The sequence below is a fragment of the Mugil cephalus genome, chromosome 4 (genome assembly GCF_022458985.1).
Source record: "Mugil cephalus isolate CIBA_MC_2020 chromosome 4, CIBA_Mcephalus_1.1, whole genome shotgun sequence".
In the NCBI taxonomy this organism is placed as follows: domain Eukaryota; kingdom Metazoa; phylum Chordata; class Actinopteri; order Mugiliformes; family Mugilidae; genus Mugil; species Mugil cephalus.
Genome location: NC_061773.1, coordinates 20,887,792 through 20,902,157, shown reverse-complemented (window position 1 = coordinate 20,902,157; position 14,366 = coordinate 20,887,792). Strand labels below are relative to the sequence as shown.

Sequence of the window (14,366 nt, the reverse complement as noted above, 5' to 3'; positions counted from 1 at the left end):
GTCTGGATGATTCAGATACAATACAAAACTTAAATCACTCCTTCTTATATTCTTTTATTTCAATTCACTTGTTTTTATAACTCTGTAAATAACGTGTATAGTAATATGTGTGCCTGTGCACTGCTGCTGCAACTGTGAAATATCCCAATTTAGAATTAATAAAGCGCCTATTTATCTATCTAATCAAATAACCCTTTAACTGGCACTGTAACCACACGGTTGATCTTTTTTGTAGTAGTAGTAGTAGACGATCAAATGTTTCATTTCTCATTTTGTACCCATTTTCTAACCATTGCTCGTCATTCAGTTTGTAAGACACACAAATTTGCTCATGTGTGAACACATTATATATACACAAATATCTAAGCTGCGGCTTTTATACTTTTTTTTAGCTACAGTGCTTTTGAACAGATGACCATAGCTCAAAAATATACATCATACTTCTTAGATTTGCGATTCCACTGTTGATTACTTTAGAACAGATACAGCGCTGTGCATAAATTATATGAGAATATTTCCATATTTAACTCTACATCTGTCAGCATCATTACTGAGGACATGTTTTCTGGGACCGCTGCCATCTTTGCTTAGCTAGCGTGCCATTTTAAACCCATTTGAAGAGGCTTGACTCATCTTCCTTCCTGTGGAAACTGCAGATTTTCATAAGAATTGACATTAAGATGCTGAAACACTGCTCCAGTGGACTTCCTCAGAACGACAATGTTCTGCTGTCCGAGGACTAGATTCCATTTTAGAAACCAGGCGGGAGTTCACTATATGACTAATGTCAACTGACAGTGAGCAAAATGTTTACAGTAACAAGAGTCTGGTGAACAGCACTTTGACTGACATGTTTGCGCAGATTTCAAGCATGTCACATGTCCTTTCCTGTGATGCAGTGAGCGTGCATGTCTGACAGTATCTAAACTTTAGATCACTCTTACATAACAGTCCTCATTTTGGTCAGCAGGAAAAGCGGCCACGTTCCTTCAATAAGCATCATCCTTTGTTTTGCTTCAAGTAAAAAAAAAATATCAATGGGGGAATCTCATCAATACTGCGACAGGTTAAAATGCCTTCTCTGAAACGGGTCAGCTGGAGGATCAGAGCATCGCTGGAGAACAATCACAAAGCTCAACAACAGCTATGAGCCTTTAGAATATTTATTACCGAGCTAAAATTCATGAAAACAACAAGACTATAATAAACTATGTAACATTTGAAGCACTTGTGTGGTCGTAATAGCATCTTTTTTCCTCTGGATCCCCAGGACAGCTTGGTCCGTCTTTGCTCTTTGATATACGTGGGGCTTTGCATACACAAACAGCTCATCCTCTTCTGGAAACTCAGCTGATGGGGGAGCAGTGAGAAAAGTGGAAGTGACTAAAATTAAAGAATGAATAATGTAACAGCAATAAATGCAAAGGTTAAAGTTTGAATATGATGTCATGCTTACAGTCACCAAGAGTTCTGTTTGTCTGGAGGTGGGGGTGATTGTGGGAGAGGCTGTCTTTTTTCTTTTTATGGACATAGAGTGCACTGTTCAACATCTAAATCACACAAATGGATTAAATGTTAAATGGCTTTACAAAAAAACGCATATTCGAAAGAAATACGTAAAGAGGTGTGACCTGAACGACTGCGCTCGAGAGGTTTTGTCCGCCTGAACTGCTGAGAGCCATGTAGATCCCGCAGTTACGTCGGGCCGGGCTGATTATTGTGGGCATGAGCAAGGACGGGGGCCCTTGTCTGGACTTCACAATGTTCCTCTACAGCACAAATGATAAGTAGAGATAAATATTCAAGATAATACCTTCCATGTGATTGATTTTATCTGGATTTCTAATGGTTTAGCACCGGGTAAGTCTGAGGCTGGCCTTTGGTGTTATCTGTCCAGGAGAAGTCATGGACAAGGCTGTTGAGAACGATGCCTGATCGAGTCACGATTCTACTCCCAAATGTGCTGCTCAAGGAACTGCAGCGACATAAAGACAAAAAACACAGATAAAAGACAGTCACACTGTGCAGGAGCACATACCACACATACCCCAGCGATGTTACCGAAGTGACACTGTAGGTAGTTACGCCACTACTGCACCTTGCAAGAGACACTATGAGGTTATCCAGTCCCATGACTACAACTTGTCCAATCTTCAGCCCTGTCTGAAGGGAGTGGTTGGTGGAGAAGTATTCAGGTGGAGACGCATTGGAGTAATTTATTTTCTTACGAAGCCTTCCAGTCTGACTGTTGCTATATCCACAGCATAGATGGAAATACATTTAAAATGGAAAAAAGGAAATAACAATTTAAGCCAAATTAAAGCTGGAACACTTATTAACATCATTGATTTTTGTTCCAGACCATATATTGCTGTGATTTAATGACTGAAACATTGAAACTCATACATAACAGTTAACTATTCATGGTTTTTAGAATGAAGGTTGGGTAATACTGCATTAGGAGATGTGCTTTTTTGCAAAACAAGAACGATAATTAGTTGTAGGCAATGATTAGGACGTCACAAGATTTAGCTTTTTACCTCAGCATTTCAGAGAGCTTCTCAGTCACATCTTTGACCTTAGATAAATCTGCTTTCGTGGCCTTTATAGGATACAAACAAACAATTGTGTTGGAGAACTACAGTTTCAAATAGACAATACGCAGACTGCATTCACACATTTGCAGCACTGTACCTCAGCCCTCCTGTGGTGTGTTTGGTTTTCTGTGATATTGCTCTCACTGAGATGGAGGGCCTCTAAAAGGTCAAGAACGGCTATCAACACCGCCCCAGCAGATGGGGGAGGAGAAACCTGAATTATAAACTCTGAGACAAAAGTAAGAGGCCACAGATAAAAGTGTTGTGAAAACACAGCCATTCGTTTCAGTCAACTCTGATGTGGATGATGAAATCTAGTCTTTACCATTGTGCCGGCTTTCAAGAGGTTGTTCCACTTCTACGCGATAGTTACCGATGTCCTCTCTGCTCAGGATCCCTCCGTTTTCTTGCACCTTTTTTTTTTTTTCGTAAAGAGCACTCCAGACTAAATTTCACACCTAATTTCAGCCCGTGAAATGTTTTGCATATCAATTACCTCATCCTCGATTTCTTGGGACACATTTCCATGGTAGAAATGATTCAAACCAGCCTCTAGGACCCCTGCCAGACCAGGCATCCTCACATATGAACCAGGGCCCAGAGCTCGGCCTCCTGGAATGAACATGTCCCTGAAGCGTTGAGACAGCTGCTCACCTTTTACCTTTGATATTGCATCAGCTGTAGAGAATAACAAATGAGTCACGTTTCGGAACATGAATCACAGCTAAAAATCAGTGTAACATGAAATTATTAGAAATGGAATGAGAGAGCATGTAAAGGAAAACAGTTTGACTCACACAGACTGTGAGACACTCTGAAACCTTCTCTGGCGACATCTGCAGCTCTGCCGACAACGTCCTCCCATGACAGGCTGCGTGAGTGAATTTGTGGTTTAACGTGTTGGAGAAAAACAGAATAGAATAGATCCACTCTTTTATACTCCTACCTCCCATATATGCTGTGAGCACGGTGCAACCCCATGAGCATACCTGGCACGCATACTTTTAGACCGGCCTGAAAGTACATTAGAAATGTTAACGTTCTAAATGATAAAAAGCAGAAATGGCGCCCGCAGCCTTATATTTACATCACCTTAAGCTCTGAAACATTTTGCAGCATCTCCTCTCTTAATGCGTTAGGTGCAGTTCCTAGAAAATTTATCACCCTGGTTTCATTCTTGAGGATGTCGTGAACCAGCATCACTCCACCTCTACAGAAAGGGAACGAATGAGGATGAACTCGCAATCCTTATCACACATGTTCACGTTTACATTCCATAAATCACGTCAATAACGAGTCACACACCCGCCAACTCCCGACACATGTGGATGCAGAACGCCCAGACACAGGGCGCCAGCGATGGCTGCATCCACGCTGGAGCCGCGCTCATGAAGGACTCTTTGACCGAGGGCAGTGCAGCGCTCGTGGTCCGAAACCACCACACCACCACCTTGTGTGGCCACCTGTAACGGAGCGGTGATGAGGACAAACAATGCAGCTTGACTTGCGTATGTTGCATGACATACCAAACTTTCACCCAGGCAGATTTGTAGGACCAAGGCAAAGGTCACTCCAACAGGAAGCATGACAAGGGCCGCGTACAGCAGCTTAAGCTCGCCTTGATTTGAGCCACCCTCATCTAGCTCTTTTAGGCTGGATAGGTCTTGGTCAGACAAATGTAAGATACCGGAGGCCACGGGCAGCTCTTTCAGATGGATAAGATCTGTGACAGCAGCATGGAGACAAAATTAAAAAGCATGATTTTGGTGAAAATTTGCAGGGATCTAATGCCAGAGCTTAATTAAATCCCTCTCAGCACACACATCTAATCAAGTGATTTACACCTGCAGTGCTGTGAATCAGCAACATGGCAGGTGTAAATTAGAGAGAAATACAGCGGCATCTCATTTACTACAAATTGTAAACCACTGCGCACATCCTACTCGTTTCCTTTTACCATGTTTCTTTGTGAAGTCAGTTGTAAAGTCTTTGGGTGAAGAGTCACCATCCACCTGGGATGAGATTCCAAAGCTCTTGTAGCTTAATCTTGATTGCTTGTTTAGTTTTGACTGAGCAGAAACATCCATTGTCACTGTAATCCCCAATTCGAGAAGACAGAGCACCTTGAAATGCACTCCTCCCTCTGCAAGGATATGACGCTGCAGGTGCAGCCACCTCCACACTAATGAGATCCGCATTTGTATCGGCCAGCCTGGGAGCAGTTCAGTGTCATTTGCAAATAAGATTTTGCACAATAACAACACAAATAACCAAAGCATAAACTGCAAAATCATATTTTGTTTTTTTATTGAGGTCTAAAAAGGTTTTCAACCAAGTGCACACAAGTTAAAATGGACACACATGAAAAAAAAAAAACATAGTGTATTTCATTTTTATGAGGTGAATGTCTTCATTCCAAAATAAACGATAAAGTAGCTGCCTATTACTTGGTAACATTTGTTAAATGTTGTGAAGTGTTACATCGACAATTGATGTAAAGCTTGAGTTGCACAAAATCACAAAAAATGATGGAATCCACCGTTCATGATTGAGTCTGACTTTATGTTGTGTGTTTATTTGGTGTTTATCTGTGTATTAGTGAGTCAGGCAATCAGCTGTAATTATTTCTTGGTTGTACAGCCACGGCTTCAGTGGTTGAGGCTGCGATGTCCTGGCTGTTGGAGGTTGAAGGAATGGTGTTGGACTCCTTGGTGAACGCGGTTCTGGCGCTGAATAGCGTTACGGGACACATGTTGTCGGTCTGCCCAGGCCTTAGCCTTCTGGACGCAGGCTAACTGTGCAATCTCTGCCACAGCTTTAGGCTGGGGAAAAGAAATGACTTGACTCGAGGTGGTGCTGCTGCTGCTGCTTTGGTCTCTGTCCTCTGCATCTACCGTACTACAGAGAAACACACACACACAGACACAAATGAATAAAATAACTGAAGACATTTTGTTCTTGAGTCTCTGACTACGGTCTTATCAGTGTAAACCCTGTGCTTTTGTTGTACATAACCTGTTATTTTTCTTTTAAATCACAGAGGCTGACAGCTCCTGTAAAATACAGTGGGTCAGGAATGGCTAATGGAGCGGGAATTAGTCAAGAGCATGGCTGATTTCAGTAAGAAAATAAGTTTAATATCCAGTATGTGAATAGCGTCATTCAAATTATGTGAAACAATTGAATTCACTCCACGTGATCAACCCCAGCGCCACTGCTCTATATTTGGGATCAGCCACATACAAAACGAAATGTATGTGTTGCACTGAATCATGTAATTGTTAGGAGTCAATTCATTTGTCATTAACACTGAAGTCACTGCCTTGACATCTAAGGAGTGCCAAATTCATAAATGCCAAGTCATTTGTTGATGACAATTCACACCAATTCTCATTATCTGTCTTTGGGCGGTGTTGCCATCTAGAGGTTAGAGGTGGTATTACTACCTGAGTATTTCAGCAAAAAACAACAGTTCCATGCAACATGACAGCAATTATTAATACACTGATGCAACAATCGCTGCCTTTGCAATTGGATGTAATGAAATTAAAATAAAATCATGCATTACCTACGGTGTTTAAAATAGCCCCGTTTTACAGCTCACTATTTCCCCTTCGCTCTAGTTTGATATGGTAAAAATGAATCACCTGACAATTTCAACACTTGCAGCTGTGTTTCCATGAAGAGCAGAGTTAGACGGATGGGCATCAGTCAACAGCGCATCCTTGCTTTCTGCTGAATCTGCTTCTGTAAAGACACACGTTGATCCATGTCATAAAACCATAATTTAAGGAACACTAAGTGTTCATTACTTTCAGGTGAATCGTTTTCTGGTCGAGTGAATAACAGGTGCACCACTGAGTTTAATTTAACTAATGCACAGTACATGACAAACGAGACCATCACCACAGAGTTCATTGGTGTGAAAGTTGTCACTACTTTGCATACTTTTGCATAAAATTCCAGATTATGATTTGCAAATATCAATAAATCCTTTGACATAAAGTTCAACTATACTCTGTCAGAATGATGACCTACAACAGGGTTTTTATATTAAGGGTTATCTCCTGAATGACTGACCTTGATGGTTGACAACAAGCCACCCTTCCTCCACCGCTTCTCCAGACTTGACATCTTCTGGGGTCTCCTCCTCGCCACCAAAAAGAAGACGGGTGATTGTTCTGAACATAACTATTCGCCCCTGTTGTTCCTGCCTTCCTTCCCTTCTTTGTTCAGTGGGAACAAGCTTGAGTGATGCAAGTCTTCAGCAGCTGAAGTCAAGAGAAAAACACTGACTCACGGAGCGCACATAAAAATATCATTACCATCGTCTCAGATCAACAGTAATCCCTCCTTTGACTGTACAATGAGCGGGTGAAGCCTGTTCTGCATATTATTTTTTAAAATTCAGGCAGTCTGCGGTCAGCTGACCGGGCGGTCCAATGAAATTTCTACTATTACAGTGGTTTGAATAAGGAAGCCCACTCCCCCAGTATTCATTGTTATAGTCCATCTGTTTCTGGATAAATGGGGGAGGGGCTCCTTTCATCGAACATGTCAGTGCAAAGCCCTGCAGCAGACACAGTTGGCTGTATGTCATGATGCAGCATAGTGCACAGTTTTATTCCCATTTCTTTCAGGGCGTCTCAAACGATCGCACAGCTCCTCGTTTGTTTTCAATGACCAGACGTCACATAAGAAGCCAAACTGAGAGAAAGCGCCACTGACAGCCAGCAGCATCCATCAAATCCAATTTCGGGATCATAAGCGAACAAGCTCTTTCATTTCGCACACGCATGCAACTGTCTGTAAACGAGCCGTAGCTCCTTACCTGAGCTTAGAGTGTCTCAGTTTGACTCGCAGACCATTGTGGTGTTTGAAAGTTGTCGTTTTGTTTTGGTTTTTGTCCACCTTACAATCTTTAGGGTCCCGTAAAAGCCCACTGCTGCTGCCGCTGCTGCCTTCTGCATCCAAACAAACAAGCCTGCTGTTATTTTGTATTTTAAATATCAACCAATCACTGACAGCCACAGGACTCCGCCCAGAACATTCAAAGCGCCAATCGGGGACGGTGGACTGCGCATGCGCTTTGAGCTTCCCTCTTCAAAAATCAACCTGACCGTCGCCTCCCGTCCGAATAAAAACTCGTGTTATATTTCAAGAAGCATTCACGTTTGCCTGTTTGCTCCGTTAAATCAAGTGAATGGCATCTATTTCTCTAAAATTCTATATCTCTGAAATTAATTTAGCCCCCACTAAATGATTTACATCGACTGCATACAGACTAAAAGAAGGCGGAAGTGGGAGATCCTCATCTGGCATGAACTTGCTAAGTGCAAAAATTACATAGAAGTCTTCAATGAAAATAAATGCTATCCCCAATTTGTTCACTGTTTTAGCGAGAGACCTGCCAGGACTAAACAGCAGACAGCAAGGTGCCCAAATTGCACTCATTTTTCTTAAGAAATTCAATTTTTTGAAGGATAGTTTATTCAATATAAACTTTGTCCTAATTTACTTGTTTTTTTTTGACACGTTTCTTATTATTGTACATGTCTGCTCCTATTATTATTATTATTTTATTCTGAAGGTCTAATTTAGGCTGTTTCTTACGCTTTTATTTTAATGCTTATTTGTACCACTGGGCAAAGTGACTAGAGTCAAATTCCTTGTGTGTGGACACATACTTGGCCAATAAAGCTGATTCTGATTCTAATTCTATGTTTCATATAAAATAGAAAACATTTATTTATCCCACAGTGGGGAAATTGTAGTTTGCAACAGCATACATAGTGCAGAAAAGTAACAAGAATAAATAGTGGAGTCTGTAAAAGATAAATAATAAGATTAAAAAAAAAAATAGAACAGAATTAACAATATACAAGTATGGACATTTATACAAAAAGTAATGAAATGCAACAAAATAATTAATTGGATTGTGAAAAAAAGTATTGCATGACAACCCTAAACTACTGAGTTGCAAACAGATAGCGACTGCTGGATATTGCACAGGATTGTACACACTATAAAGTCAGTGATGAATTGCAACAAAAGGTAATTGGGTGGTAACAAAAAGTATTGTATGACAAACCTAAAGAATTTAATTGCAACAAAAAGTATTGAATTGCAAACAGATATTGCACAGGATTGTACACAGTACAGAGTAAGTAGTGAAATGACCAGAGTATGAGGAATAAGGACATATTATGAGTGTTCATTACAGAAACATTGTTGATTTTATGTTCCCATTTCTTAATATGGTCCAATGGAGACAGAGCAATTTATCTTCATGTACACTTTATTTAGTTTTACATTAATAATGTAGACCAAAAATATGTTTGGCCTGTAGAGAAGAAGGGTTCAGACACAAGACAACCAAACAATGAAGGAAGCATCAGATCTAGACAAGAATCCTTTAGTTTCTAGCTAATTTTGTGTCTCCTGTCTTCCTCGTTGTGTACATACCAACCAAAGACAGTGAAGCCCGTGGACATGGAAATGAACATTTGCAGCACAGATGCCCACCAGACTCGAGCATCGGACAATTGGCAGTGTTTTCTTTCCCTAAAGCTGCTGCTCGAAAAGGAAACTCACATTTAAAACACGGCCTCTTCTTGTCAGTCATTGTTTTAATACCTTCATCCTTTGTTATATATCTACTCAGATGTTGTTGTTTTTTCTGTTTTGATTGACTGTGAATTTGTAGCATAGCGCCACCCAGTGTTTCTTGGAATTAACTGCGATATAATCACTGCACGCTTTCATCCAGGAGATGGTGCAGTTACTCCAATGAAGTTGTCTTCTTAAGGACCGTTGGCCACAGCCTGCTGTACAATGTAGATGAAGTTTTATCAAGTTAAGTGTCAGGTCTGGTGACACCGGTGCTGACCAACTGTAAGTGGCAGGAAAGTACATTTACGGAGATATCATCATTCCACACGCTTCATTTAAAATGAATGAAATGTGCATTTAATGAAAATACCACGGGCACCACTTTCCAAATCCTCTACGTAAAGGTAAACACTAGGACTGAATGAGCTGTTTCTCAACGCACACGAAAACCCCTCACATTCGTATATGCTGTAGGAACTAGGATGTTTATAGACGCTACATCTGCATCTAGGTAACTCTCTGTGCGTTACAGACGACACGTTTCCTTTCATCACATTCCCGGGATTCACACGAGCTGCGCGGTCGTTAAAATAATTTGACACAGCTCTTTCGACTTTTCTTGTCACCTCCGCTGGATTCCTAAACTCCGTGAGGCTTGTGTTTTTGTTGTTGTGAAGTGTGTGAGCACGAAGGCGTCTTCCTGAGCACTTGAGCGGTGATACGTGAGGTGGGGAGGGCCCTCGGGGCGAGCACACCCCTATCGCCTATGTCAGAGTACTTGAGAACAGAGGCCAGCATTTAGTCACTGCATGAAAGTTGAACATATCACTTCTTTGCTGAAGTCCACTCTAACTTGTGGACGAGAGGGGGATATTTCTGTTTCTGTTTACGGACCCGTGGATTTGCCTTTTCTTCCAGTAGAAACCGTGCGTCGTGACCACAGGATACTTTTACGCACAGTTATTGCTCTCTGAAAAAAGGACAATGCCTCGATCATTCTTGGTCAAAAAGTACTTCGCTAAACAAAAGCCAAACTACAGTGAACTGGAATGTCAGAATGGTGAGTTATGAAACTGTTTGTTACTTGTTTTCCTTATGAAAGCATCCTTACATGGGCGTCGCAAACCATATTGAAAACCACTTGATTATATTGTAATCTCAGATTCCAAATCAGATCTAAGAACGTTTTTTTTTTTTTTTTTTTTTTTTTTAAGTGTTATGTGTTTCAGTCTGGTTCAGCCACAAAACTAGGCTACTCCCCGTCCACGATCAAGTCGGGGCCCGTTAGATGCACTTTCCCCCCTTTCTGCATCCAGACAGAGCTCCATTCATGTTACAAGCACTTGTGAATACGTGGGAGGAAACGGCCCGTGGAGCCTTCCCATGGCTCTGACTTTGTGCTCAGCAATTTACGAGAAAAACAAGACATTACAACAAAAATAAGCACTCATCTGAACATGTGCACTAAGCTAGTATATAAAATGTATTTCTAACTGTGATTTTGTAGATAATTGCCCTGTAATTCAGTAAAATATTTGCCTACTTTCTGTTATCTTATGTGCCCAATAAGTTTTTACCATCATCTCCTTTCCTTCTCAGACACTTTACTGGAGAGGTATCCTTTTGCTGAGCTCTCATCAGCAGACAGCACCTCCACTGCCACCTGCTTCACCACAGGACTGGTGTGGGACCTGAGTGTCCTCCCTACCCTCTACTTGCCCACGTCCCAAACAGAGCCCTCTGCCACCCCAGGGCCCCTGGACCTCAGCTCCCCTTCCAGCCTCAGCAGCAGTGCCAGCAGCAGCGGAGAGGAGGACGAAGGGCGCACATCAGACCCCCCCAGCCCCGAACCCGTCCACACGTATGCCCCTCGACAGCGGATGAAATGCACCGGTGTTATGACTCATATCAGTCCGCCAGAAGAGGAGGAAGAGCGAGAGACCCCTGTCACAGCAGCCAGACCAGCTTTCCTCTGCAAACACTGCCCCAAAGAGTACACGAGCCTGGGAGCTTTGAAGATGCACATTCGCTCACACACCCTGCCCTGTGTTTGCACCACCTGTGGAAAGGCGTTCTCCAGGCCGTGGCTGCTGCGCGGCCACATCCGCACACACACGGGTAAGACCCAATGTCGAAAGATAGTGGAACAGTCTAATTTCCACCTTGTTCTTCCAGTTCATTCAGTGTGAAGCAATTGCGTATATGATGCTGTGAAACTTTACGTCAACATTTGCCTAGCAGTCATTTGGGCTGGCAGCTCTGAATTTGGTCTGTGATGTAAGGTAGATCTCCATGACAATCAATTTGTTGAGCTCAGCACTTGATCAGCTGACATTGTCACACAGGGAAGGCCTCTGTACTCATTGATCTCTCATTGTGTTTAATGTCCAGACAACAATGACTTGTCAGCTGCCGGGGAAGACGACGGTATAGGGACATAGGAGTGACAAAAGGTTTAAAAATTGCCTGAAGGCTCAGCACTATCACTGAGCACTTAGTACCTGCAGCAACTTGTTAGCGTGCTAATCTCATTTGGCTCTGATTGAATCATGCTAATTCAGTCAGGCTCTGACCCCACCAGACTGCCATGTGATTCTTCATTATCTTTACAGTGTGTGTGAGTGTGTGCGAGGTGTTAATGGAAAGCTCTTGTGAACTCAGGGCTGCCCGACAGTTGTAATTATATGCGAGTGGCTGCTGTAGTCAAATCTAAAAGGAGTTCCAGTGAAGTCAAACTGCATCTGTTTCCTCCCTTTTCCATCACAGGTGAGCGCCCGTTCTCCTGCCCTCACTGCAACAGGGCCTTTGCTGACCGCTCAAACCTGCGCGCCCATCTGCAGACCCACGCCGAGGTGAAGAAGTACCAGTGTGGTGTCTGCTCTCGCACCTTCAGCCGCATGTCTCTGCTGCAGAAGCACAGCTCCTCGGGGTGCTGCTCCACTTCAGTGTGAGATGCCACGGGAGAGACAGAGGGAACCCACTCAGAGCTCAGAGAGGTGGAGGGCTTGGGGCCACAAGGAAGAGGTCTGCTCAAGCCTGGCTGGCCTGTTAAAGGACCTGTAAGGCCCCAAAGAGTATGAAATGGCCTTCTTTCAGAGACGCAGAGGAAATTTAAACCTCATTATGGATATGACTTTACAAGCCTCTTACGTTTCTCTGTCCTATTAAAAGACAGCAGAGAAGCTTTTTTTTTTTCTTCCAAACTAGACTCAGGTCTTGAGGCTGGACCAAATCTGAACTGAACAATGCAAACACTCACTCGACATCAGCCCGTTTGTTGCTGTTGTGCCCATTCCAAACACCAAATATGTAGTCAACTCATTGGGATAAGAGGTGCTCTTTCCTGCCTCTGTCCTGGTGCTGGTCAGCTCAGGATCATGGCCTAGACACAGCTGCTCAGAGGTAGGGGTGCGTGGGTGGAATAAATCTCTTAGCAGGCCTCAAAACACACACACATGCATACACACACACACACACACACACACACACACACACACACACACACACACACACACACAGACAAAAGCTAATGCACACACAGCTGTCCCTGGTACTGTGGTGTAGATAGACGAGGTGCTAACAGGTGCTACAGCCATGACCTTCACTGGTTGATAGCAGGTGACTTCCACTGCCCTTGGTTTGCTTAAGAAAAAAGAGGAAGCTTGTCATCACAAAAGAATGGCAGCAGTTAGTGTTTTTTCATCAGCGAGGATCGTTTTAAGCCTCTATTTTGACTACAGCCATACCTGCTCTTTAATCTGATGAGCTTCAGAGATAGGACAAGCCATTCTGTCTTCTGTTATTTTTCCAAAGATGTTTCACCGTTCAGCTCTGCTGCAACGTGGATAGCAATGCAAGCCGTGCACTCAAAGTTACCACAGTGTTAATAATACCAGCCAAAGCCATAAATTTGTGCCTTGAAATTGTTTGTCTTTTTTAAACCAAATGTGCCTTTTTTTACCTCATTAAGTAGTTGTGGCTTTAAAATAACTGATTGCAGTATTAGTAGAAATTAGATAAAAATGTAAAAAAGGCTGGGACCAAAGTTTTGTTTTCTTTTTTTTACAGTTTTACACCATGGAAACAACATGGTGGCCTGATATGTGATGAGATCTCTGTAAATGGACAGTACAAATGAATTTTTAACTTTCCTAAACATTTGTGGCTGCGTTTTTAGTGCAATGTGCAGACGATGTGTTATTTCATTTTTTTTTTGTACCATGCTTGTGTGTTCACCTCTATTTCCTGTATGTCATAACGGATACCTTCCCATTCAATAAAGTTAATTTATGTTTATTAAAACTCTAAAGCTCTGTCGTACGTTACACTAGCATAAGAAAAGTAACTGTTTCATTGTTGCTTTGACGTGAATGGTAATAACCGTAGTTGTCGGTTCATAAAGGTCTGGATTGATCATTAACAGGGACATTTCTGTTCAGCGTCTCATAATGAGGCGTGGGGAGTGAACTGACAATTGCGCTGTAACCGAACTGCAGATGTGCAGGTGAACACACTCTGATGGATGGGAACCACCGATTGCACCTGCTTCCAGTTTCCACCTGTCACCAACTTCTCAATCTAACTGTGCAAACACTGCTTGATACACAAAAGTGAGCGTGTTTTTGTGTGTACTGTTAAAAAGAGAACCTCCACTTCCGTTTAATAGCAACCTCAAGCAATGACATGATTTCACCCAAAACCCCTCAAATGAAATTGAAAGTGGAATTCTGGTTAGTTAGCTTTCCGTGATGTTAATATACTGTATATATTGCATGAACTTTTGAGTAAACAATTTTACTCTTCCACTATCTAGACGGTGAGTCAGAGTCTACCCAGACAAGGAGTTTAGGATTCCCATGGCTCTGTTGCTCTCAGTAAGTTAGGCCACTAGTCAGTCAGTTAGTCGGTGTGCGTGGGTTGAGGCCCAGCTGAGCCAGCACAGGGTGAGGTAAGCTCTTCCAAGGCACAGTTCCCTATTTCCCTTTGAGTCAGGGAAATGTGCTCATAGCTACTAGAAGGGTTTCTTTAGCATGTAGCAGTGACTCACACCGCACACACAGAACAAGTGTGATTGCTTTCACAGATCCTCAAACATGTGCACACAGGCGCCAACCAGGTCCACTGCGGTACTAATGTGAGAGTTCTTGATAGTGGTTC

At 42.5% G+C, this 14,366-nt stretch overlaps 3 protein-coding genes across 3 annotated transcripts; 1 reads left to right on the top strand and 2 right to left on the bottom strand.

Moving 5' to 3' along the window:
- Positions 1 to 1,147: 1,147 nt before the first annotated feature.
- On the bottom strand, positions 1,148 to 4,749 carry LOC125007029 (glutathione hydrolase 7-like). Its single transcript, XM_047583585.1, has 15 exons — positions 4,555 to 4,749; positions 4,124 to 4,320; positions 3,903 to 4,060; positions 3,690 to 3,807; positions 3,544 to 3,611; positions 3,395 to 3,468; positions 3,094 to 3,275; positions 2,923 to 3,010; positions 2,695 to 2,825; positions 2,541 to 2,602; positions 2,099 to 2,251; positions 1,858 to 1,975; positions 1,632 to 1,769; positions 1,457 to 1,550; positions 1,148 to 1,383 (listed from the first exon to the last, which is right to left on the bottom strand). Exons 1-15 carry the CDS (start codon positions 4,682 to 4,684, stop codon positions 1,199 to 1,201), a joined length of 1,896 nt encoding a protein of 631 aa, XP_047439541.1. The 5' UTR covers positions 4,685 to 4,749; the 3' UTR covers positions 1,148 to 1,198.
- Positions 4,750 to 4,887: 138 nt separating this feature from the next.
- tp53inp2 (tumor protein p53 inducible nuclear protein 2) lies at positions 4,888 to 7,592 on the bottom strand. Its single transcript, XM_047583215.1, has 4 exons — positions 7,429 to 7,592; positions 6,678 to 6,868; positions 6,245 to 6,344; positions 4,888 to 5,495 (listed from the first exon to the last, which is right to left on the bottom strand). Exons 2-4 carry the CDS (start codon positions 6,784 to 6,786, stop codon positions 5,246 to 5,248), a joined length of 459 nt encoding a protein of 152 aa, XP_047439171.1. The 5' UTR covers positions 6,787 to 6,868; positions 7,429 to 7,592; the 3' UTR covers positions 4,888 to 5,245.
- Positions 7,593 to 9,994: 2,402 nt separating this feature from the next.
- snai1a (snail family zinc finger 1a) lies at positions 9,995 to 13,511 on the top strand. The gene is made up of 3 exons (XM_047584048.1): positions 9,995 to 10,269; positions 10,809 to 11,327; positions 11,976 to 13,511. Exons 1-3 carry the CDS (start codon positions 10,194 to 10,196, stop codon positions 12,158 to 12,160), a joined length of 780 nt encoding a protein of 259 aa, XP_047440004.1. The 5' UTR covers positions 9,995 to 10,193; the 3' UTR covers positions 12,161 to 13,511.
- The last annotated feature ends 855 nt before the right edge of the window (positions 13,512 to 14,366 follow it).